At 36.3% G+C, this 24,429-nt stretch overlaps 3 protein-coding genes and 1 non-coding gene across 5 annotated transcripts; all 4 read right to left on the bottom strand.

Moving 5' to 3' along the window:
• Positions 1-923: 923 nt before the first annotated feature.
• Positions 924-2,150, bottom strand: LOC127905747 (germin-like protein subfamily 1 member 13). Its single transcript, XM_052455629.1, has 2 exons — positions 1,941-2,150; positions 924-1,665 (listed from the first exon to the last, which is right to left on the bottom strand). The coding sequence occupies exons 1-2, from the start codon at positions 2,062-2,064 to the stop codon at positions 1,112-1,114; spliced, it is 678 nt and encodes a 225-aa protein (XP_052311589.1). The 5' UTR covers positions 2,065-2,150; the 3' UTR covers positions 924-1,111.
• Positions 2,151-9,738: 7,588 nt separating this feature from the next.
• LOC7472095 (PTI1-like tyrosine-protein kinase 1) lies at positions 9,739-12,607 on the bottom strand. Of its 2 annotated transcripts, none has more exons than XM_024608549.2 (6): positions 12,047-12,607; positions 11,866-11,975; positions 10,989-11,790; positions 10,642-10,875; positions 10,400-10,549; positions 9,739-10,317 (listed from the first exon to the last, which is right to left on the bottom strand). In XM_024608549.2, the coding sequence occupies exons 1-6, from the start codon at positions 12,287-12,289 to the stop codon at positions 10,081-10,083; spliced, it is 1,776 nt and encodes a 591-aa protein (XP_024464317.1). In that variant the 5' UTR covers positions 12,290-12,607; the 3' UTR covers positions 9,739-10,080. The 2 variants fall into 2 exon arrangements, with proteins under 2 accessions (XP_024464317.1, XP_024464318.1); XM_024608550.2 differs by having other exon boundaries at positions 9,739-10,269; positions 12,047-12,599.
• Positions 12,608-15,950: 3,343 nt separating this feature from the next.
• Positions 15,951-16,077, bottom strand: LOC112328708 (U11 spliceosomal RNA). The gene has a single exon (XR_002983897.1). It is a non-coding gene; the product is annotated as a U11 spliceosomal RNA (small nuclear RNA).
• A 1,007-nt stretch (positions 16,078-17,084) lies between these two features.
• On the bottom strand, positions 17,085-19,389 carry LOC7472096 (uncharacterized). Its single transcript, XM_002313653.4, has 3 exons — positions 18,690-19,389; positions 17,662-17,781; positions 17,085-17,320 (listed from the first exon to the last, which is right to left on the bottom strand). The coding sequence occupies exons 1-3, from the start codon at positions 19,242-19,244 to the stop codon at positions 17,309-17,311; spliced, it is 687 nt and encodes a 228-aa protein (XP_002313689.1). The 5' UTR covers positions 19,245-19,389; the 3' UTR covers positions 17,085-17,308.
• Between the last annotated feature and the right edge of the window lie 5,040 nt (positions 19,390-24,429).

Below are 24,429 nucleotides of genomic sequence, written 5' to 3'. Positions count from 1 at the left end.
CTTGAGGGTAAGGTCTTTCCTGCCTGTTTGGTCCATAATTCTATCATATTGTTCAAAAGCATACTGGAGCAACTTTTCTGCCCTGTTGATTTTTGCAGAACCTACTTAAGCTTGGAGTAAGAAAGATTGCTGTGGAGTTAAGAGGTCCAACGGTGAAGGCATCTGCTACAAAAATGCAAATCTCTGCTCGAATCGCCATGAATATTAATTTCAAACAATTGGCTGAGGCTTGGTTAGCCAAAACTAGTTCTTAAAGATCCCACCACGACAGTAATAGAGAAAAGAAAAAATGATTTTTATCTCTTATTTTTACAGCTTGGGAAATAGTGAAGAGTCAAAATAGTATTTTTATGTTGGAGAGTCATTTCTATGTATTCATCAAAAGTGTTAAAAATTTATTTAGTATATTTATATACAAAAAAAAGGGTTTTCATTGGAGTTGTAGTAGTTAGTTGCAATTAATAAATAATTTTATTAATATCAAATATATTAAATAATTGGTTTTTCTAAAAGGTTTTTTACTATTAAAGTATACATAAACAAAAAAAATAAAATTAACTATATTTTTCTACCCCTGCAAAACTATTAAAGTATATTTTTTACTATTAACTATATTTAATTAAAAGGTTTTTTGCTCCAGGTATCTATTCAAACTTTTATATATAGTGCTGCTTCTAAGCTAGCAGCTCTACCCCTGCAAAAAGAAACCAACATTTAAATGCTTGCTCTCAAAAATAGTGCTGATGGCATCTTGATCAACTGTGTTGAGATAACTAAACCAGAGTTTCCTGATATATTACATTTAACATGTTAAGCATGGCTTGCAATCTAAGGTCCAAGCTGGACCAGGAGCTTTTTCCCCAGAGAGTCGAGCAATAAAATGGGATGTATTCTTTAAGTTAACCATGGGAGAAACAAGGAGATTAGCTTAACAAAACAAGTACATAACATCAGGGAGTACACAACTCAACATGAAAAGAAGGTATACAACTTCCTTATTACACCACAATTATGGTGATTGCATAGTGCTATATGTAAAGAAGAGAGGCTCAAGGCACTTCCTTATTATTACAAATCAACAACTGGAAATAGGGGAAAGAGTACCAAGTATCTATGAAGGGTTCACCCATTCTTGAGATTGAAGATCCTCCACAAGTTTTTTATCCAGGTGGAATGCTGTGGTGAGAACTTCAGCATTAATAGGCCAATTGGCTCCAAAGATCGCGTTTGCTACCGTGTTTACTCCAGGATTTTGGCTTGTTAGTGCAGCAATGGCAACTGCGGGGGTTTTTCCAACATTCATTTGAAAGTGAACGAGGCCAAACGGAAACACAAAGAGATCTCCTGGTTTCAAAATCTTTGAAAAGAGGCGATGATCTGGGTTTGATGTGACAAAACCAGCATAGAGAGTGCCTTCTAAAACCAAAAGAACCTCCGATGCTCTAGGATGATAATGTGGAGGGTTTAAGCCACCATTTGGTTCAAAGTCTATACGTGCCAAAGATACACCGAGAGTATTAAGCCCTGGCATTAGATCAGCCGTTATGAGATTAACATGCCCTCTAAGTTGAGTTGACGTGTTTCCAGGAACATTAAGTCCTGAATACGAGAAATCATCCGCGGTGGCAAAGCTCGGATTCTTGCACAGTTTTCCATTAACAACCACTGCACACACAAGCAAAGTGTTAATATTGATATATATTATGAGTTCGTCACTCGAAAATATAATGATTTTATAAAGAAAAAGGAACATTGCATGGTCCTAGATGATCATACGAGCCCCACAAGGCCAGCGTAACAAATTTTATGTGCGAGCATATAGAACTCGACCAAAACTGTAAATATATATAGATCACTCATGTTGGATTGGGATTTGGGATCTTAAAACTCAGATGAAACGTTGAAAAATGGCAAAAGTGAGAGAGAAAAAAAGGATTTACCAGCAGAATCAGCGTCATTTATTCCTACACAGAAGTCTTGGAGGGGGCTGGGATCATAGGCAGTGGCGAATGAGGAAGCCAGAGCCAAGAGAGCAGAAACCATTAGCATACCAACAACTTTCATCGTGCTTAATTTCTCTAGTTCGCTACCTTGGATTTTTTTTTCTAGTACCGTTCGTTGGTCAAGGAATGAGAACTTGCAAGCAAAACCTGGGTATTTATAGATGAGTAATTATACCTGTTTAAGCATGGGTCATAGGCAGTGGCGAGTTTTGTCTTGAACATTGAAATTTGACAATTGTATGCGGAAACTGGTTCACCAATATACACCTTCACTAGTTAAATTTACGTTCTTGGTGCAAAATATATACGACAACAGTTAGTTAGCCAAGGAGAGCTCGTGATAAACAAAATTAATCACGACAACAACGCCGCCGCCTGGAGCCTAATTATACGACTGAATGGAGGCAAAAGACTTGGACCCTGGGGCCTGGGCAGAGTGACAACCTGACCACATCATGCTTAACATAGATCGTGTTTCATTTTAAATTATTATTTTTTTATTGACGTACGTAGATAAACTCAAGAAATTAATTCGAGGAGTTCATCTATGATTTAATTAGCTTTATCAAAAACAGTCAAGTCGCCACAGTCAAAACTTCAAAAAAAAAAAACTAAAACTGTGTTATTAAAAGTTAATATTATATGTTTTTTATTACTTTTTTATATGGATTTCCAAAAAAAAGAGAGGCTATCACACCAAACTTCCAAGTACTCAATTAGGCCTCGTTATATATTGGCAAAAACAAATTGTTTTTTAGTCGCATGCATGTATTAAGAAGAAATCTGATCTTAATTACCTAACTATCAAGAACTTCTAGATTTTTCAATTCTTATACTCGGAGAGAACGTTTTCATCTTGTAATCTTCATTGTCTTATTTTTCATTCCGTGAACAAAATATCCAAAACCATATATTTCACAGCCAACCTATTATGTCGCGGTCTTAATTTTTTTTATTTTTTTTTGGTATGGTTTTTTGATATTGTGCTTCATAGGACGCTACATGAAGTTAATGAAATCCCTTAGACTGAATGATAACTTTTGGTTTGGGCACACGATTATATATTAATTGACAGAACAAAACGAGTTCAGGTTAATTATACTTGATTATGAGACAAAAAAAAAAAAATAGTGCATCATTTCGTTTTTTTTTTTTTTACGTAGATGTCCGAGTCAGATTGCGCGCACTTCGATCAATTCTACGGGCTCTAAAATTAACGACCATGTAAGTTTTCAGTAGCCATGAGAGGACCCGAACTAATAACTATTGTAAAGCAAACTCAAGACCTGATTGGTTGAGTTACCTTTTCGTCATGATTATTGTAAAGCAAACTCAAGATAGTGTTCTTCTTGTTCAAGGGCTCTAATCGTATTGGGATTGTATTCCCATACATATAAAAAAAAATATTCAGTACATCTCCAAATACATTGCTATTTTTTTCAAGGAATATTGCCATCTTCAAGAGGCATGCATGAAATGATAAAGGTACCCTTGCATGCTAGATTTCTATGCAAAATGGTGATGAGAAGTTGGCATAATTTTATCATTTTCAAACGAGAATTTTATTTTTTCTTTTGATTTTCTTATTGCGGATGTTAAATAGTCATGTTTATAGGTGCAGGCCCGGGTCTTAATTTCCCTGGTGCGGCTAGACTTCATTCCTTTTTCCCTTCAACTCTTAACAATCTTCGTTGTTGTCTTGGCCACTGCCACTTTCATCGTTATCTTTATGGTCTTTAAGTACTGCATATTCTTTTTCATGGCTATTCACACCATTCAATCTTTCAATTTGAGTAGTGCCAAGTTTCATATATATTTTGTGGATCGTCAACATGAATCGACTTGTGCGTAATGGACAATACAATGAATAGGAGTCGAGGTCAAGAGGACTGCTCTTCTTCAATAGCGTTACTGTTAGACTTAGTCTTAATAATTTTAATAAGTGTCCTAGTTATTAGGACAGTGTTGTTAGCATTTGATATTCTGTTTTAGTTTTACCTATTCTTAAGCAAGGATCCACATCTTCAGGGTGTTGAAGACGTGAACTTATTTTTAGCTGTTTCTGTTGTTTCTTGTTCTGGCTATTTAAGCCTTAGTCTCATTTGATCAATTTATTGTATTATTCTAAGCATCCTGTGTGAAAGAATAATATACATCAGTTTTTTATCATTTGGTATCAGAACCTAAAAAAAGGGGACCTGATTGTGTGGGGGTGTGAGCAAGTATAGAGTGTGTGACAGTGAGATCAAACACGAGTGTGAGTGAAAGTGTGTGAGAGTGTGTGTGACAGTAAGAGCAAACACGAATGTGAGTGAAAGTGTGTGAGAGTGAAAATCAACACAGAGTGTGTGAGGGTGAGAGTGAAAATCACACCGTGAGAGTGCAATCAACACAGAAAATCGGGATGTCAACCACAGACAAATTCGTGCAGCCTTCCATTCCGAGATTTGATGGCCATTACGATTTCTGGGCAATGACAATGGAGAATTTCCTTAGGAGCAAGGAGATGTGGAATCTTGTGGACGAAGGGATTCCAACACTGGCTGTTGGAAATGCAGCAGCAAGTGAGGCACAGAGGAAGAGTGTAGAGGAGATCAAACTCAAAGACTTGAAAGTTAAAAATTTCTTGTTTCAAGCAATTGACAGGGAGATTTTGGAGACAATTCTCGACAAGAGAACATCAAAAGCTATTTGGGACTCAATGAAGCAGAAATATCAAGGGTCCACAAAGGTTAGAAGAGCACAACTTCAAGCTTTGAGGAAGGAATTCGAGTTACTAGCCATGAAAGAAGGAGAGAAAATTGACAGCCTCTTGGGTCGAACTCTAGCCTTGGTTAACAAAATGAAAACAAATGGTGAGGCGATGGAACAAAGCACAGTGGTGGGTAAGATACTTAGATCATTGACTCCAAAATTTAACTATGTTGTTTGTTCAATAGAGGAGTCAAATGATCTAAGTGTCCTGAGTATTGATGAATTACATGGAAGCCTGCTTGTCCATGAACAAAGGATGCAAGGACAACAAATAGAGGAACAGGTGTTGAAAGTCGCATATGATGAGAGATCAACCAGAGAAAGAGGCAGAAACATGTATAGAGGAGGACGAGGTAGAGGACGAGGCAGACAAACATCCAACAAGGCTCTGGTTGAATGTTTCAAATGCCATAAATTGGGACACTTTCAATATGAGTGTCCTGATTGGGAAAAAAGGGCTAATTACGCTGAGTTGGATGAAGAAGAAGAACTCCTTTTGATGTCTTACGTTGAACTTCACAATTCGAAGAGAGAGGTCGTATGGTTTCTTGATTCTGGTTGCTCTAACCATATGACAGGAAACAAACAATGGTTTGTGGAACTAGATGAAGAATTCAGTCACTCGGTGAAACTTGGAAACAACCTCAGAATGCCAGTGGAAGGGAAGGGCAACATCAAGACTTGAAATAGAAGGTATAACTCAAGTAATATCAGAAGTTTACTATGTTCCTGAATTAAAAAATAATCTGTTGAGCATTGGCCAGTTGCAAGAGAAAAATTTGGCTATTTTGATGCAAAATGGAGAATGTAGAGTTTATCATCCTAGAAGGGGTTTAATTATGCATACACAGATGACATCAAATAGGATGTTTGTAGTATTGGCAAATATTGTGTTGCATGCATCATCTACCTGTTTAAATGTGAGCAGCAATCATCTCGGTGATTTATGGCATAAAAGATATGGCCACCTAAGCTTCACAAGTCTGAATTTACTGCAACAAAAGGAACTTGTCCAAGGACTTCCAAAGTTTCAAGTGCCAACCTCTATGTGTACAAGCTGCATGAAAGGAAAACAACACCGAGAAATTATTCCAAAGAAAAGCAATTGGAGAGCAACACAGCAGCTGCAGCTCATACACTCAGACCTTTGCGGACCTATCACTCCGGAATCACATGGCAACAAAAGGTATGTGTTGACCTTCATTGATGACATGAGTAGAAAACTTTGGGTGTATTTCCTGCATGAGAAAAGTGAAACTTTCATGACATTCAAAAGTTTTAAAAATGCTGTGGAAAAAGAATCTGGTCTATCTATTGCTGGGTTAAGAACAGATAGAGGAGGGGAGTTCACCTCCAAAGAATTCACAGAATTTTGCAGAATTGAAGGCATTAAAAGACAATTGACAACAGCTTACACTCCTCAACAAAACGAAGTTGCGGAGCGCAAAAATCGTACTATTCTAAACATGGTACGATGTCTGCTAGAAGAGAAACAGATGCCTGCTCGTTTTTGGCCAGATGCTGTGAAATGGACATGTCATATCCTCAACCGAAGTCCAACCTCTGCTGTAAAGAATAAAACACCAGAAGAATGCTGGAGTGGAGTCAAGCCTAATGTTGATTATTTTCGAGTGTTCGGATGCATAGGAAATGTGCATGTATCAAATCCACAGAAGCTGAAATTGGACGCCAGGAGTCAAAAGTGTGTGATGCTGGGGTATAGTGAAGAGTCCAAAGGATACAAGATGGTTGATCCCATAACAAAAAAGGTGATAGTTAGTAAAGATGTTGTGTTCGAAGAAGAGCAAAGCTGGGATTGGAGAAAAACAGAAGAAGACAAGAATGATATGCTTGATTGGGGAGAAGTTGATGCAGACATATATGCCTCCAGTGATGAAGAAAATGAAACTGAAGAATCACTAGAAGAAGGAGAATCCAGTCAATCCAATGATGCTGCAATATCTCACGGTAGCATCCCCAGTAATGCTGCAGCACCTGCTCTGCCCGAGAGAAGAGTCACTCGAGCTCCAGCCTATCTTCAAGACTACATAAGAGGGGAAAACTTTGAAGCAGAAGAAGAGGTACAAAGTTTTTCATTGTTTATGGTTTCTGCTGATCCTATTTATTATGAAGAAGCTGCAAAAATGAAACAATGGAGGGATGCAATGGATATGGAGATTGGTGCAATCTTAAAGAATGAGACCTGGGAGCTTGTTGATGCACCAAAGCAAGCAAAAATAATTGGAGTAAAGTGGGTTTATAAAACCAAGTTAAATGAAAATGGAGAGGTGGACAAATGCAAGGCTCGGCTTGTGGCAAAAGGATATGCACAAGAGAAGGGGGTAGACTACAATGAAGTTTTTGCCCCAGTTGCTAGGTGGGACACAATTCGCACAGTGATAGCTTTGGCAGCAAGGAATGGATGGACACTTTTTCAACTTGATGTCAAAAGTGCTTTTCTTTATGGCGAGTTGAATGAAGATGTATACATTGCACAACCTCCAGGCTATGAGATTAACGGGGAAGAGAAGAAAGTTTATAAATTGAAGAAAGCACTTTATGGCTTAAAACAGGCGCCAAGAGCATGGTTTAGCAGAATTGAAGGTTATTTTGCTAAGGAGGGATTTGAGAGAAGTAGCTATGAACACACATTGTTCATAAAGAAGGAAGAGAAGAACAGAATTCTAATTGTAAGTTTATACGTCGATGATCTCATTTTTACTAGCAATGATTCAATTATGGTGAGCAAGTTCAAAGAGTCAATGAAAAAGGAATTCGAAATGACTGATCTCGGTGAAATGAAGTATTTTCTGGGAGTTGAAATTCGGCAAAGTTCCAAAGGCATTCATATTGGTCAGAAAAAGTATGCAGAAGAAATCTTGAAAAGATTTGGGCTGGAAAATTGTAATGGTGTTAAGAATCCCATGGTTCCAGGAAGCAATAGACTGACAAAACAAGAAGATGGCAAGAAGGCAGATGCAACCTTGTTCAAACAAATAGTGGGGAGTTTAATGTATATAACAGTCACAAGGCCTGACTTGGCTTATAGTGTGTGTCTGATAAGCCGTTTCATGGCCAATCCTATGGAATCTCACATGATGGCAGCCAAAAGAATTCTCAGATATATTAGAGCCACTACTGATCTTGGTGTATTCTACAGAAAGGGATGTGAAGATGAGATGCTAGCTTATACAGATAGTGACTATGCAGGGGACTTGGATGATCGAAAAAGCACTTCTGGATATGTTTTCATGCTAAGTGGAGGAGCAGTGGCTTGGTCATCAAAGAAACAGCCGGTGGTGACACTCTCAACTACAGAAGCAGAGTTTGTGGCAGCTGCATCTTGTGCATGTCAATGTATTTGGCTGCAACAGATACTTAAACAGATTGGAGGTACTGAAAGGAAGTGTGTCAAAGTTCTGTGTGATAATTCTTCTACAATAAAACTTGCCAAGAATCCAGTTCTTCATGGTAGGAGTAAGCATATTGACGTAAGATTCCATTTTCTGAGGAATCTTACAAAGGATGAAGTAATTGACATAGAGCATTGTGGTACAAATGAGCAGCTGGCTGATATTATGACCAAGCCTCTAAGGCTGGAACTGTTCGAGAAATTCAGAGCTGCACTTGGGGTGAATTCAGCTGAAGAAATAAACTAAACTGCTTCAAGCATGTTCAGTTTAGGGGAGCAATTGTTAGACTTAGTCTTAATAATTTTAATAAGTGTCCTAGTTATTAGGACAGTGTTGTTAGCATTTGATGTTCTGTTTTAGTTTTACCTATTCTTAAGCAAGGATCCACATCTTCAGGGTGTTGAAGACGTGAACTTATTTTTAGCTGTTTATGTTGTTTCTTGTTCTGGCTATTTAAGCCTTAGTCTCATTTGATCAATTTATTGTATTATTCTAAGCATCCTGTGTGAAAGAATAATATACATCAGTTTTTTATCAGTTACGTCCATAGTTTGTGCAGACTTTTGTTTTTAGTTTTTGCTCTAGTTGCCACCCAGTGTTGTTTCTTTGATAAGGAGTGAGGACCTGCATGGATTATATATATATAGGTGTTTATAGACGAGCACAAGTACTCTTCCCAGAAATGAACCCATAGAGAGTTGAACTCGCCAAATCGATCGTCTACATTTTTCAATTCCTAGTCCTCTGAATATGGTGTCTTCATCTTGCTCTCTCCATGCTCCTGTTGCCTTCAAACTCCTTTCGGATGTTGCCTTTTTTGGTGTTTTCTGGGGACTTCGTTTTGTACTTTAACTCTCATAAATTGAACGAGTTCTTTATTATTCTTGTGGCTGCCGTGGTTCTTCTATCTTGTCTTCCATTCTTTAAAGCACTGTTCTTGGCATGGGCAGCCACGCCATTCACTCTCCTATACACTGCATTAACTCTCCACCTTGCAACTCCTAGACATACGACCAAAGTATTTTTCTAATTTTCTTGGACAAAACCGTTTTTTAGGCCAAATTACATTAAGATAGAGTTTGACAGTTGATAAATGATAACTACACTTCCACCCTGTAAAACATGAATACAAAGTGATGGAAGCTTTCAAACTCGATTTTAATTTATTTTTAAAAATAACTAAGGTGTGGTTTGTTATTGTAGTCATATTTGTTTTTTAAGATGTTTATGCTTTATAAATGTATAGAAATAATATTTTTTATTTTTTAATTTATTTTTGATATTAACACATTAAAACATTCTAAAAATATAAAAATATTAATTTTTTTATAAAACATTGTTTACCCATCTCCAAATGACACCTAAATTATCGTATTAAAATCAAAATCAATTCTTTTATTAAAATGATAAAGTTATTCTTTATAAATTTTTTATGTTGATGGTTATAGTTCGAAATGATAAATTTATATGATAAATTCACTTTTACCCTTAAAAATATAAATTTAGGCAAAAAGAATGTTAGTATACATCAGCAGTGCAAAAATGCATGCAAGAACCATGTCAATGCATAGTGATGAACTGGACCTTTATTATACTAGACTAGGCTGATATTAACCAAATTGGGCCTACACTCAGAGAGTATGGATCTTGGTTTAAATTTCTGTATGAGATACATATGGGCTCAATTATAAGCCTTGCTAGGATTGGGCTCATTGACGTTGTCTTTCCATTTTCCTTGAGTGGAAGTACATATCTGATAAATATGGTGAGGAGTTTGTAAAGCATATATTTATATTACAGCAGCTTGGATGCTTTCTCTGTGATAAGAACTTTGATATCAGCTGAAGCACTCTTTACTAGGAGAACCAACTTGGAAATGATTTCGCGGTGACTGAGATATTTGATGCTAGCTAATCCGGTGCTTCAGATGGCAATATTTCATGGTATGAATCATCCACGGGCAGAGTACTTTTGACAGTCGAGGTGGAGTCGTCCATTCTCCAGGTGAACTTTTCTTCTTCGGACTTAGCGTTGAGGAGCTTGTCTCTCTCCCTCTGCATATTTAACCAGTATTCTGGCTCCTGAAATAGCCTCAATATCTGCTCAAACAGAGCAACATTGCAATCCTTGTTAGGGATTTTAGCCTCCTATTATAGAAAGGACATGTGATGACATTTTCATGGAAGTTTTGTGCAATATTTTTATATGGAGAGAGATGAGAAATCTAACCATTTTCATCGTTGGCCTCCTAGAAGATGAGTGTACAAGGCAAAGGCGTGCTACAGAAATCATGATTTCCATCTCTTCTCTCTTGTAGTCTCCACTAAGGTGGGGATCAATGAGACGTTCACATAGACCAGAGTTTAGTAAAGACCTTGCCTGCAAGTCAAGGAGACAGTAACGCCTCAAAAATTAGAGGTGAAACCTACTCTCTTCAAATTCATTCAAATTCAAAGGACTTCTTCTCTTACCCATAGAACTAAGCTTTCATGATTTGCCTCGTTTGTTTGAATAGCCTCCTGCCCAGTGATAAGTTCCAGGAGTACAACCCCATATGAGTAAACATCAACCTTCTCATCCACTTTCCCATACATCATGTACTCTGGAGCCAAGTATCCAAAAGTCCCAACAACTTTGAATGGCTTTGTGCTTGCTGAATTTTGTTTTGATGGTTGGTTTACCATTGCTGCTCCAAAATCTGAAAGCTGAGTACAAAAGAAACATATTTTGTCAATGTTGAAACACGTATATACAAGGGACTATATTCTCATATAAGTTCTCATGACGCAAATTCAATCTAGATGGTGATAGAACTTACTTGAGGCTGGCAAGTGCCAGAGAGGAGGATGTTAGATGACTTCACATCTCTATGAATTATTGGAGGGTTGAAAGAATGATGAAGGTATTCAAGTGCCTGTGCTACACCAACGGCAACTCCCATCCGCTCATTCCACTTGAGTTGTCTCAAATTTTGCTTTAAACTACCTATTAGTAGATTATATACAATTGCATGCATCTCCTTACTGTAGCAGTACCCAATTATCTGGATTATGTTCTCATGTTTTACGTCAGATAGAATCCGCACTTCGTGGAGAAGATCCTCAGCTGGAAAATGTGTTTCTTTCAGGATTTTCACAGCTACAGCCTGACCATCCACGAGGTTGGCTCGATACACTTTACTGTGCCCACCTACTCCAATCACCATTTCAGGGCTGAAATTATTAGTAGCTAAATTGAGCTCTTGAAATTTGAAATGCTTGACAAGTCCCTTAGCTTCCAGGATAAGCAATCCATGAGACACCTTTTCTGCCCAAAAGTCTGGAACCTGGACTGCCTTCCTGATATTGTTCCTAGCTGTAATATCTGTTTGCTGTATTGATGATGCTGTTGAGGAAGATGGCACAGTCAATGATTTTCGTAACTGGGAGGCAGCTCTCTGTTGATGAAAGTAACTTTTTTTTGATGAAGACGATAGAGGATGTCGAAAGAGTGCATAAATCGAGCCTTGTTGAGAGGTACCTTGCCTCTGGAGTGCGATTTTTCCAGACTTATCCATCACCAGAAAGCTGCAAGTTGGGGGCAACTCTTTTAAGCAATCATTGACGACTGATTGTCTGATCCTGCAATACAAGAACCATGGGAGTGAGAAAGATGAAGAGAGACGCAAATAAATATATGGATGTCAGCTTCAATACCCTGAAAGGCTGCGTCCAACTGCTAGGATTGTTGCATAGTTGACGCGTACTTGATAGCCTAATTCTGAAATGTAGGAGTCCCCATTGCAAACCTTAACTAGGAAATCGACCTTCATAGAATAACGGATTAGAATAGAAACAAATAATCCTATGAAATTCTTGTAATGCCAAAATTGCATACCTGCTTGGCCTTGCAGATATCTTCATGGATATAGAAGGTGTTTGGATCGAAAGTATCAGATGGTTCTTGAACATGTATAGCAAGCACATTATCCCTTGGATTGACAACTTTATGGAGAAAACGCAGGAGCATTTCTCTGCTATAGTTATCTGACTTTAAGCCTACAATAATTGTCCTCTTCTTTTCTTCCTTCGATTTCACGAGTGGAAAAACTTTCCACTCTCTGCTTGCCTTCCCCGCCATCGCAAACAATACCGGTGTTTATTATCCAGCCACCACCTCATTCCAGAACCAAAAAGTGTTGCTGTGATTGTTAGTTGCAGGTCTTTATTTCTTTCCACAGCTTCCCCCATTGCCAACAATGTATTTATTAGCTATGGTACACCTGCTCTCATAGTTTGATTTAAAGTTTTTCTAATAAGTAAATTGCAACTTGCTGATAGATTTAAGCATTCACTATTCACTCAAGTACCTATGCATTTACCACAGTGAATGCCACCAGTTCTGTCTAATAACGAGAAATCTCTTATTGGACTATCATGCACAATGGCAAAGATTCCCCGCAATTTAACTTCACGAAAATGTAGACAGCCTGCAGACTTCCTATTTATTGACAATAGAGACAGCACACTTCAAGGCTCCCTACCCCATGACCCAGCAATGTGTCAACAATGAGAAGTAATTGTCTGTATCAAAATAATTCTCCTCTTTTTTTATTGTATGGAAGGTTTATATATACATGTACAGGAATCCTATTTACGGATGGAAAACTAAGAATATGAATATACATGAAATCTTTCCTAAACTTATTCATGATTTCTAGTTTCCTAATTTTTAATATTGCTAAATTAATTCTTGTCAACGCCCCCTCAAGTTGGTATGAAGATATCTCGTATGCCCAACTTGTTGAGAGAGCAGTGAAACACTTTATTAGATATTGTTTTAGTAAGTATATCTGCTAGTTGATCCTCGAATTTGACAAAAGAAAAAATCATAGTCTTCTCATCAAGTTTTTGCTTGATGAAGTGTTTATCTACTTCCACGTGCTTAGTTCGGTCATGTTGAACTGGATTATTGGCTATAACAATTGCAACTTTGTTGTCACAGTGTATCTTGATTTCGGTATCCATAGGACATCCCAGCTCCTTAAGTAGCATTTTTATCCATAGTACCCCATATAATCCTTTGATCATCCCCCTGAATTCTGCTTAAGCACTAGATAGAGCAACTACCTTCTGCTTTTTACTTTTTCAGGTTATCAAGTTTCCACTAACAAAGGTAAAGTATCCTGAAGTAAACTTTTTATCAGTCAGATTCTCAGCCTAGTTTGCATCAGTATAGCCAATGAGATTAAGGTGATTACTCTTCTTGAAAAGAATTCCTCTTCCCGAAAAAGATTTAAAGTATCTAAGTACTCGCAATGTTACCTTCATATGTATCTCACTTGGTTTGTGCATGAATTGACTGATTAGACTGACTGCATATGCGATATTAGAACATGTATGTGATAAGTAAATGAGTCTTCCCACCAATTTTTGATATCGTTCTTTATTTGTAGGAACCCGATCCGTATATTCAGCTAAACAATGATTCTGTACGATTGATGTATCCACATGTTTGCAATCCAACATACATGTCTCAACTAATAAGTCTAATACATATTTCCTTTGTGATAGAAATATGCCCAGTTTTGATCTGTATACTTCAATGCCCAAAACATACTTCAACCCACCCAGATCATTCATTTCAAATTCACTTGCTAGATATTTTTATATTTCTGAAATTCTATCTTCATCATTACCTGTGACTATCATATCATCAACATAAATTATTAAAACCATTATTTTCCCCCCATTTCTTTTCAGAAATAATGTGTGGTCCGAGTTGCTTTGGCTGAATCCATGCTTCTGCATTGCTAGACTGAATCTTCCAAACCATGCCCTGGGAGACTATTTCAGTCCATAGAGTGATTTTGTAAGCCTACACACCATACTTTCTGCTCTTCCAGCAAAACCAAAGGGAACATCCATGTATATTTCCTCCTTTAGATCTCCTTGAAGAAATGTATTATTTACATCAAACTGATGTAAAGGCCAATCCAGGTTTGTTGCAAGCGATAAGAGTATCCAAATTGTGTTTGGTTTGGCTGCTGGTGAGAAAGTTTCCTGATAATCTATGCCATATGTATGTGTGTATCCCTTAGCCACCAATCTCGCTTTGTATCATTCTATTGTCCCATTTGCTTTATAATTCATAGTAAACACCCATTTACATCCAACTGTCTTTTTTCCATCTGGCAATGTAGTTAGTTCCCAAGTATTATTATCCTGGAGAGCCTTCATTTCATCATAAACAGTCAATTTTCAATGTTCATCTAGCATGGCCTCTTCAATGTTTTGTGGAAGCTATTCTGAAGATACTTTTTCTATAAAAATATTTGTTGTATTTGACATGTTATGAGCTGAGATAAAATTCGTAATGGAGTATTTGGACTTTCTTCCTTCTGTTTCTGGTGAGTACCGGTTTGGAGGTATCCCTCGATTATGCTTATGAGGTAAACTATATTGCATAGCATCAGATAATGTAGGAGAGTCAGGAGAACCATCTAAAGCCAGTAGTAGTCGTAATGGGTACAGAACCCCATAAATCAGAGTGAATAATCTCAAATGGTACATTACATTTATTATGACTGATTGAGTAATTTGTTTGATGACTTTTACCCAGGATACAATCCTTGCATTTAAAACTAGAGAGCAGTACATTTTCAAATAAAGAGGGGAATAAATGTTATAAATAGCTGAATGATGGATGTCTTAATCGATAATGCCATAACCAGATGTCTTGTCCTTGCCGCTGTGATGATTGAGCAAAATAAACTTTACCAAGGTCCAGATCATCCACATAATATAATCCCCTTATCTTAGCAGCACGACCAAAAATCTTCTTCGTGAGAACATCCTGAAAAAGAGGTTTTGTTGATTTAAGGGTCAATTCTGGAGTTTGTGGTTGTAATCTGGGCATGGTTATGTGGGTTTGCTTCTACCATATTTCAGGGTTTATGATTTGAGAAAAAGAAGTTAGAAGTTAGATTTGGATGGTTGCTCTGATACAATGTCAACAATGAGAAGTAATTGTATGTATCAAAATAATTCTCCTCTTTTCTTATTGCATAGAAGGTTTATATATACATGTATGTATAGGAATCCTATTTACGGATGGAAAACTAAGAATATGAATATATATAAAATCTTTCTTAATTTTATTCCTGATTTCTAGTTTCTTGATTTATAATATTTGCTAAATTAATTCTCGTCAACGGAATGGATAATTTAGTGAAGCGAGTAAATAAGAAAAGCTTCTCCATGCTGTCCATCTTTTCCAAGGACATTTATTGGCATTGCCTCACCCTACCAGAAAAGGAATGCCAGTGATGATTTAATCCATCCGATACATATACGTCAACTTCAGTATGCTCCTCTCAGCCACACCCCAACCCGAAAAGGATAAGAAAAGTAGAAAACATCGCTTTTGATTGATTCTGGTGCATGATGAACGCCATGCTTGCATTCATGGAAATAAATTATTAGCTCAAGAAATGCGTTCCATCCAGTTCCAGGATAAGAGTGGTAGATGAAGGTTGTTCATGGAAAGATTTAACCTTGATAAATAGATATAATACATCCCACCTAATTTTTGTGCTCGAGTTGGCAGAACATTGAATCAGAGACAGTTTGAAGACATCAATTGCCTAGCCCCCAACGTCTCAATTTTACTTGATTGAAAGAAAATCATTGCCCGGCATAAATGGCGGTGCACCAATTTCACTATTATTAGTGATGGGGTACAGGGAATGCAAGCATAAGTGATATGGCAAATTATTAGACAACTCATTATTTGACTTAAACGGAGGGTCGGCCAGGCGAGCCAACCCTGTGCTGTCCCACAAATTATGTCAGCCATATGTCTTGATAGCCATACGGCACTCACCAGACTAGGGCGAGTGTGGCATATTTAGCCAACCGACCCTTTTAAGTTTCCCATCGCGTTCGTTCCCCTTACTTGTACTTGCGCTTGCTTGCTTTTGTTTCTCACTCTCGATGTGGGATATAACAGCAATCATCTGCGCTAGCTAGTTGTTATAAATAAATCACATATATTAAACTTAATTCACTAGTAGATAAAAAATATATATATATAATTAGAGTTTAGCTTAATTTGGGTTTCACTTTCCTAATCCAAATCCAAGTGGATCAACATAAAAAATATTATTTTTTAAAAAATAAAAATATGTCATTTAAATAAAAGATGATTTAACCGGCGATTTGTAAATTCATCAAATGACCTGGTAACCCAGATCCACACTTCAGGTATGACAACTAAGAAATAAATACACTATCCCCACAGAATTTCAAGTCTTCACAACCTGACCTTGTAAACCATATGGGGTGAGAAAATGGAATGAAATATTATAATAGCGAAGGTATTTTGTAGCTATTAGAAGTTTTTAAGAACCAAACGATTGATAGCATATGATTTGTGTGTGCAAGAAAAAAAGATGGTCGATGAAGACTTCAAATGATTGATGGAACCGGCAGTGAGCAAGACACCGCGGGCTGTGTTTGTTTACCAGCGGCGCAACTCGCGAACACGCACTCTGAGTTTCTCAAAGGTCCGCACATTAAAAGATTTCAAACCAAACACTTGCTTTACATGCTCAGACGGTGACGTATCCCATAATCTTTTACCTTTTGGGTTCCAAACAGGTGGGGAAGGTAACGACTTACAAGTTACAACCCCTTGTCCAGACAAATCCTTTGGCAAGCGCATAAGTTTTAGCATGCCATATGGTTCACCCTTCCAACCAGAGCTGTCCCAAACTCCGAATCCTCCAGGCTTTGATAATCTTAAGGACTGTAGGAGTCCAGGACGGATGAAGTCGGTGACTCTATCGTGATGCAGAAATGCACAAAAGAATCATGGCATTGACTTTACCTATGTCAACCAGGCACGAACAATACATCATCGGAACACAACATACTGCTCAGCAAATTGTGAAATAACATTTCATAAAAAAAATGAGGCCTTGCAACAAAGAAAGGATTGCTTATGCCCCAGTTGTTATTGGATTCAAATTTGGCTGGCAAACATACATACAAGTTTCATATAAGTTTATTTGTCCACATATCTATGATAGGATGCCCAGCGAACCTCTCCTTGACAGCAAGTCCCAAGAAAACACAGCCCATGAAAATGCAACGGCTTTCACTCACTAGCCTGCATATCCAAAATGGTTATCGATTAGATGACTTCAGACACGGTAATCCAGTAAAACAAATTCATTATAGTCATGCTACTAAATGACTAAATTTTTCTTTTTGATTAGAGAGAGATGCCCTAACAAGAAACTTATCAACCAATAGAGTCATGCCTCAAAACCAAATGAGTAAGAAATGACCTTGGGGATCTAGCATCAGAAGTGATAAAAAAAGATAACGTTAAAGCATAATTAAATTCCCACAGGAGTCAAGAAATCCAAGGACAACTTAAAGCTAAAATTTCAAAAACAACACTCAGAAAAACCTTAGAGGCCATAGTTTAAAAGTTACAGATTATACCTGGTTAAGAGGATTGTCAGGAGATTTCTTCCATAGCTTCCATATCATGTCCTTGTATTGTGTATGTGTAAGGCCTGGCTTCTCTTCCTTGAGCTTGGGGAGCTCAGCTTCTTCAAAAGCCTAAGAATGTTTAAAACATATATATGATTAGAAGAACAGGAAGAAGAAAATATCCCAGCATTGCTAAAAGAAATAGAAAAGATACTACCTATATGAGTACAGAAATTCAATTAAAGAAAGATGTACCATGATGAATCAATCACCAGTTACCAATGGAACAAATCACTAGAAGTTGATTTGAAAAGGAATGAGTAATTAAACACATCTGTGACCATCTAGCATGAGTGAGAGGATGCATGCATGCTACCACAACTCAATACAGTGTTACTTTTTCACCTCTTTACACCATAATCATGTGATGCCACAAACTACAAGCTCATTTCAATATACACTCTAAATTCATTTACGTGCCCCACATTATCTTAATAGTCAAACTCTTCAGAACAGCTACCATCCAACCATCCATGTCTTCCCAAAAACTAAAATAAATGGCATTTTACATCACCACTTCCTCCCAAAACAGCACATTTAGCATATTACGCTTCTGATTCATTTCTCTGGTTTCTCATTCTCACTCCTGATACCGCACACATTCCATTCCTGCTCTCTATCCTAAAGGCCAAACTTGCATTATACGACTTAACACTGCTTAACAACCTCATAACTCTACTCCAACACGCTCTGCTCGTATCCATAAACACTGTACCTCCTAAATTTCAATCAAATTTACAAATTTCAACAACACAATTGTACACATCAACCGAACACGCATGTGCTAACATTCCAATCAACAATCCCAGCACAAAATCACCAGTCCTAAATTCCCACAATCAAAATTTCAAAAACTTTCTATGCACCACATTCATTACAATAATAAACCCTACAACAAAACAGACAAAAGCACCAAATACAATGCCAAATTTTCAGTTTCCAGTTTTCAATAAAAAAAAAACAATAAAACGACGCACCTTAAACGAGGCCTTAAGCCTCCTCTCAGGATGCCGATCAGCAGGCAAGTTATCAGCAACACTGATCCGCGCAATCGCTTCCTCAACACTACTCGCTTCAATAATCGAGTCATCCCTATTCGTATTCGAAACCAGCACCATCCTCTCATACTCCTCTTCCTCCGCGGTCCTATCCTTTCTCTTCTTCGCCTCATCCGCTTTCCTCGCCATCTCCGCTTGTTCCTCCTCCCTCCTCTTCATCAACTCCGCTTCCGTCACCTTCACCGGAATCGAAACCCTATTCGCCTTCTTATCCGGCTTCTTCATAGCCTTCTCCAGCTCCTTCTCTTCCTGCTCCGCTAATCTGCGCGCCTCGGCTTTACGCGCGGCGGCTTCAGCTCTTTTCTCCGATTCTTCCTCACGTTTCTTCGCAGCGCGTGATTTCGACCCCTCGGCTTCGCGCCAGTACTGTTCCTCTTTCTCGCGAGCCTCGCGAGACTTTTTATCGGCTTCTGTTGCGTTCTTACGAGCTCGAGCCTCTTCGGCTTTGCTGTTCACTCCCATCTTCTTCGGCATCTTTGATTAAATTAAATCTAGGGTTTCTTTTACGTTTGGATTCGAGAGAAAGAAAATTGGCAATTTTGATTCCGCTGGTTTGTTTTGGTGGGCAGTTCACGGAACTTGTAATGTGGCGGAATGGTATTTTGGTGATGACGGTGGCGGTGTGTGGGGTTGTGGGGTCAAGTTCGGATGGGTCTGGACTTGACGAGATATGGGCCTTCGCTAAGATTTGGACCTCTTTTTCTGTGTGGATTTTATACTGTAAGATGAGATAGAGTATTAATTAGATACGGGGGTTAAACCTTTTTTTTTAATTTAAATTTATTTTGTTTTAAATTAATTTTTTTTAGTATTTTTGGGTTTTTTGATGTGTCAATTTAAAAAATAAATTTTTAAAAATAAAAAAATTATTATTTTTGATGTTTTTCAGAGTTGAAAAACACTTTAAAAAGCAATTACTATCATATTTTTAAAAATCCTCATATAGCGTGCAAAATAACTCAATAATAAGTGAATTGGTTAAAAATTATGAAGAAAAAAAAATATGAGATAACAAATAAAAGTTTTAATTATAAAAGTTTTTTAAAAAATATTTGATTTAATTTAGGTTTTGGATTTTAGAAATAAAAAAAAACTGAACGAAATCAATTTTTTAAAATATAAAATTTAAAGAGATCAAAGATTTATGTACCAATACCATCTTTTTAAATAGAAATCAAATTATTTGGTTTGAATAAGTTGTTTGATGTACCTCAAAATTCTTTTTTTAAAAAGAAAAACAATTCGATTGATATTTTTTATATAAACAGAACAGAATCAACGGATACTCACCTCTACAAGCTATGCCATGTAAATAGGAAGCTGCAACTTAAAAAGGTGAGATAGAAAGAAATTATTGGCTACGCGACCAATTTCAGTACATCAAGTTTATTATACGAGAATCTATTGGATATTATATAATTTAGCTAAAACGACAAGTTATTGTATGAGCCTGGTCGACCTCTTCTGTACAACCTCAGGGTGAGCCAAGTTAACCAACACAAAGAAAACACGTGGATGAAAATCATGCATTAAATTTGGTTGAGCACTTCATCCCGCTTTTTATTTTTATTTTATTTTTATGTTGTTTTTATGCATTTAATTATGGATTGCACAGTGTGGTCCATAGTGAAAAGACTCATTCTTTTATTTTTTTTTCTTTTTAATTAATTTTTTTTGTTTAATTTAAATTGTTAATGTTAATTTTTTTTCTATTTAGTTATCAAACTTTCATGACACGGATTCCGGGTTTGACAGGTTAACCTGGTTTGACGAGTTAGCTTAGTTAATTCTGGGTTAACCCATTAGTTTGTTTTTTTTCCTTTTTAATTATCAAACTTTCACGATACGAATTTAAGGTATGACGGGTTAACCTGGTTTGAAGGGTTAACCCAGTTAATTCATATATTTTTTTCTTTTTCTTCATTAGTTTTTATTTTCCTGTTGGTTTTTTTTCTTTGTTTTTTTCTTTTTAACTAATTTATTTAATTATCACACATTTATGACACGACCTTGCAGCTAGACCCACGTCCAATGTTATTGGGTCTGGTATTGCAATCAAACCTACTTAAATTTAGGACATGTAAGTTTAATGTTATTATTAATATTATAAATATTACTCTTGGATTAGGCATTGCAACTAAATCTAAGATTCTTGGGTATAACTTTATAAAAAAACCTAATATTTTTAGATCTTAGTTTTTTATAAAATATAAAAAATAATTGATCCGCCAAGACACGCGAGGCGGCGACACGCTAGGCATGTAACTAGTAACAGCTAAATAAATATAAATCAATCTGACAGAGCAAGAAAGAGAGGGGAGCGAGTATCAAGAAAGCAATGATGCGCTATATTAATATATTAAATGTAAGTTTATTGGTTCAGGAAATAATACGTGGGTAGTATCCGTACTGTAAAACGGCAGGCAGACATTAAAAAAAATAAAGAGCGAGGGGACCAGATGCCACTGTCTGTCTCTCATCATTTGGAATATGCTGTAAATCCAAGCCATGTAATAAATGCATAAATTCCACTCGAAAGAACTGTGAACGTACGAACAACTGGTGACTGAAACCATGGCTGTGAGACTCGCCTGAGCCTGCCCAGGAAATGACTGGTTAATTAAGTTAATTATTTCTGTTAAAACAACCTGAGCTTTCCCACGAACAACAGTCGAGTTAGTTGAATTTCATCGTATTAATATTTTTTCTAATTCAAGTAAAAACTTAGCAATTATCACGTGAAATATATATTTATTGTTTTCAAGAGCGAAATGGAATTGAAGAGATTTTTTTACCAGTGAAGACAATATTTCTTGAAAAAAAATCACAGATGTGGAACAACATTATCAGTGCATATTTTACGTCTGCGTGGATGAAATGGAACTGGAGACGTTGAAGATCAAGGAAAGGAGATAAAAGAACACACAGTCGGTATATACCTGAGAAAGGAAAAGAACGATTCCTTTCCTCCTTTCATTTTCAAACGTTTTAATCCACTCAAATGGAGAGTAGAGAAAAGGAAGATAAGAATTGGGCAGGTTTCATCTCACGTGTTTCCTTTCCTTAATTATTGTCTGTTCATCATTTTAACACCAGCATGGAAGAATTATTGTACAAGAAATCTGATACTCCCCAGAACAATTTAGTCTGGTTAGTTTTCAAGAGATATCTACGACTGGGATTCTTGTCTCAGTTGTAGACAAACAAGATTGTTTTAATTTATATCCTTATCTTCTCAACCACTCACTCCTATCAAATTCGTCTCTTGCTAGCATTTTTTCTCGTTTGAAGAAGAGGACTGTATTCTCCTTTAAACATGGCAGCATCCAAAACTGTTCATCTTAGTCCAGATGCAGCCCGATACGATCTGGTGACTTGGTGCTATGAAAGGGGAAAAAAACCACCATAACTCTGCCCAATTTTAATTCCCGGCCAATACAATCATTGTTCCGGGTTAGGTTTTCAAAAAATAAGGTGGAAGTCAAGCCAGTTAAATTTGGTATGATCCGGTAAATTAAGCTGTAATGTAGTCAAAACTTAATTATTTTTAAAAAATTAAAAGAAAAAAAAATGAAGCCAGTTAAATTCGGTATGATATAGTAAATTAACCCGTAATATAATAAAAACTTAATTAATCTTTTAAAAATTAAAATAATATTATTTTAAGTTTTTATTATTTTATTTTAATTAATCTTAGTTAATTCATTTAGAGCATGTCAGTTATTATGATAACAGGCTATTTTTTAAAATATTTTTTATTTGAAAATATATTAAAATAATATTTTTTTTGTATTTTAAAATTTAATTTTTATATCATCACATTAAAATAATATGAAAACATCCAAAAATTAATTTGAAATAGATAAAAAAAATTAAAATACTTTTAAAATAAAAAATAAATAAGCTTTTAATCTTTAATTCTGGAATCTAAGTTGGGTGATATATCTAATCTTTAATAACTTTGAAAAAATAAATAGCAGAAAATCAAACACACATTGACCATGCTAATGACATCGGAAAGGTTGCCCGTGCATGTGAATCAACAATATCACTTGTACTATCCCTTAATTGTTGCTGGGATTGGGACTTTTTATAATCTCATGTGCTCAGAGGGTATCATTAACTCCGAACTTCGAAGTCAATAACTCATGAATCATCGAATTAAAAATTACACATGGCAACCACTCCATGTCCCCACGAGACCAAACCATCTTCTTCAATCATTATGGTCCCCATGGACTGCCCACGGTCGTGATTTCTTTAATCGAGCAGCTACAGGATATAACCATGCTCAACAAGCACAGCCAATACTTTTCTCTTCTTCCTGGTAAAAAACAAACGGTCCCTTCACGCCATCTACTTTATGGGCTCGTCCACAATTCCAACATAAGGGAACCTGACAAGCCGACCTGTTGTTTCTATCCTTAGGTTTGTTGCCTCTATAGTATTAGGCTGGTCCCCACTACAAATCAAAAGCCTGTATCAACTTTACATTCCATATTCACAGCCGGGGCCTACAACCTGTGTCAACGGCCCAGATTTAATTCGACGCCACTTCTACCTCATGCCTATATTTTATGATATCAAGGGCCCGGATTCAATTTCATCGAAATAACCATAGTTGTGGTGCTCTATCTGAGGCTGACCATATAAAGAATATAAAGTTTTTATATCATGGAAGTCAATTTGAGTTTTTTTTTTGTTTTTAATTTGATATTGTTAAGTTTAGTTAGGTCAACTCATTAAATTATTTAAATTTGATCAGGTTAGTGTTACCATAAATTAAAATTTAATCTAAACCAAATCATACCTTATTCTTATAAAATCAATTCATGTGAAATTATTTTGATTTTAATATTCAAATTCAAATTCATGTCAAAAGAAACCAAAATAGAATTTATTGCAAACACAAAAATTTATATATTAATGAGATTTTTCAACAAAAAAAACACGTTAATTCATATGGGAAAAGGCTGGTTTCAATTTCATTGCACGAAAAATTTAGCCTGAATACGTATAAGGTAGCCAACCAGGTGAAAAAACATTAACTAGATCCCCTGTCCTCACCAATGTTGCCCATCAGTCTATCTCGGTGGTCTAGATTCAGTTCAATGATGATTGAAATGACACGAGCGTTTGTAAGGAATAAAAGGATATAGTTTATAAATGTCATCAAATCACAATCATCTGATTAGTGATCTAAATGACGTGTAAGAAACCTGCTTCGAAAAGATCAGCACGTGAATACATAGTAAAATCATAATTATTCAACCACTTGACAGAAACCCCGATGATAAAAAATTGTACGATCCAATAAGGCAATAACATAGTTTTACATATCTCGAGCATCAGATCCGGTATGACAAATATATGAATAATAATGAATATCTATATGTTAAATTCATTAATATTTATATTCTATATATTATTCAACAGCTAAAAAATTATGAATATATATGTATGTGTGTGTGTGTATGTTTTATATCAATAATGAATATATATATCATGTTATATTAAAAAAATTAAATATTTCACAAATATATATATATAATATAATTAAATATTTCATGTTAGTTCGGTAATGTTTTATCAGATTTAACCATATCTATTCTCTAGCAATTATCTACAATTTCCAGTAAAATGAGCTGTTTTGGACGTA

Source organism: Populus trichocarpa, chromosome 9 (genome assembly GCF_000002775.5).
Source record: "Populus trichocarpa isolate Nisqually-1 chromosome 9, P.trichocarpa_v4.1, whole genome shotgun sequence".
Lineage (NCBI taxonomy): Eukaryota > Viridiplantae > Streptophyta > Magnoliopsida > Malpighiales > Salicaceae > Populus > Populus trichocarpa.
The sequence above is the reverse complement of the archived record's forward strand: the minus strand, read 5'-3'. Positions and strand labels throughout refer to the sequence as shown.

Coding starts and splice junctions, on each gene's coding strand:
- LOC127905747 (XM_052455629.1), bottom strand. CDS start 2,064: ATGAAAGTTGTTGGTATGCTAATGGTTTCTGCTCTCTTGGCTCTGGCT. Junction 1,666..1,940: donor AAATGACGCTGATTCTGCTG/GTAAATCCTTTT, acceptor TTGTGTGTGCAG/TGGTTGTTAATGGAAAACTG.
- LOC7472095 (XM_024608549.2), bottom strand. CDS start 12,289: ATGGCGGGGAAGGCAAGCAGAGAGTGGAAAGTTTTTCCACTCGTGAAA. Junction 10,876..10,988: donor CTGGCACTTGCCAGCCTCAA/GTAAGTTCTATC, acceptor TTTTGTACTCAG/CTTTCAGATTTTGGAGCAGC. Junction 10,550..10,641: donor ATGAAAGCTTAGTTCTATGG/GTAAGAGAAGAA, acceptor CTTGACTTGCAG/GCAAGGTCTTTACTAAACTC.
- LOC7472096 (XM_002313653.4), bottom strand. CDS start 19,244: ATGCCGAAGAAGATGGGAGTGAACAGCAAAGCCGAAGAGGCTCGAGCT. Junction 17,782..18,689: donor GGCTTAAGGCCTCGTTTAAG/GTGCGTCGTTTT, acceptor AAACATTCTTAG/GCTTTTGAAGAAGCTGAGCT.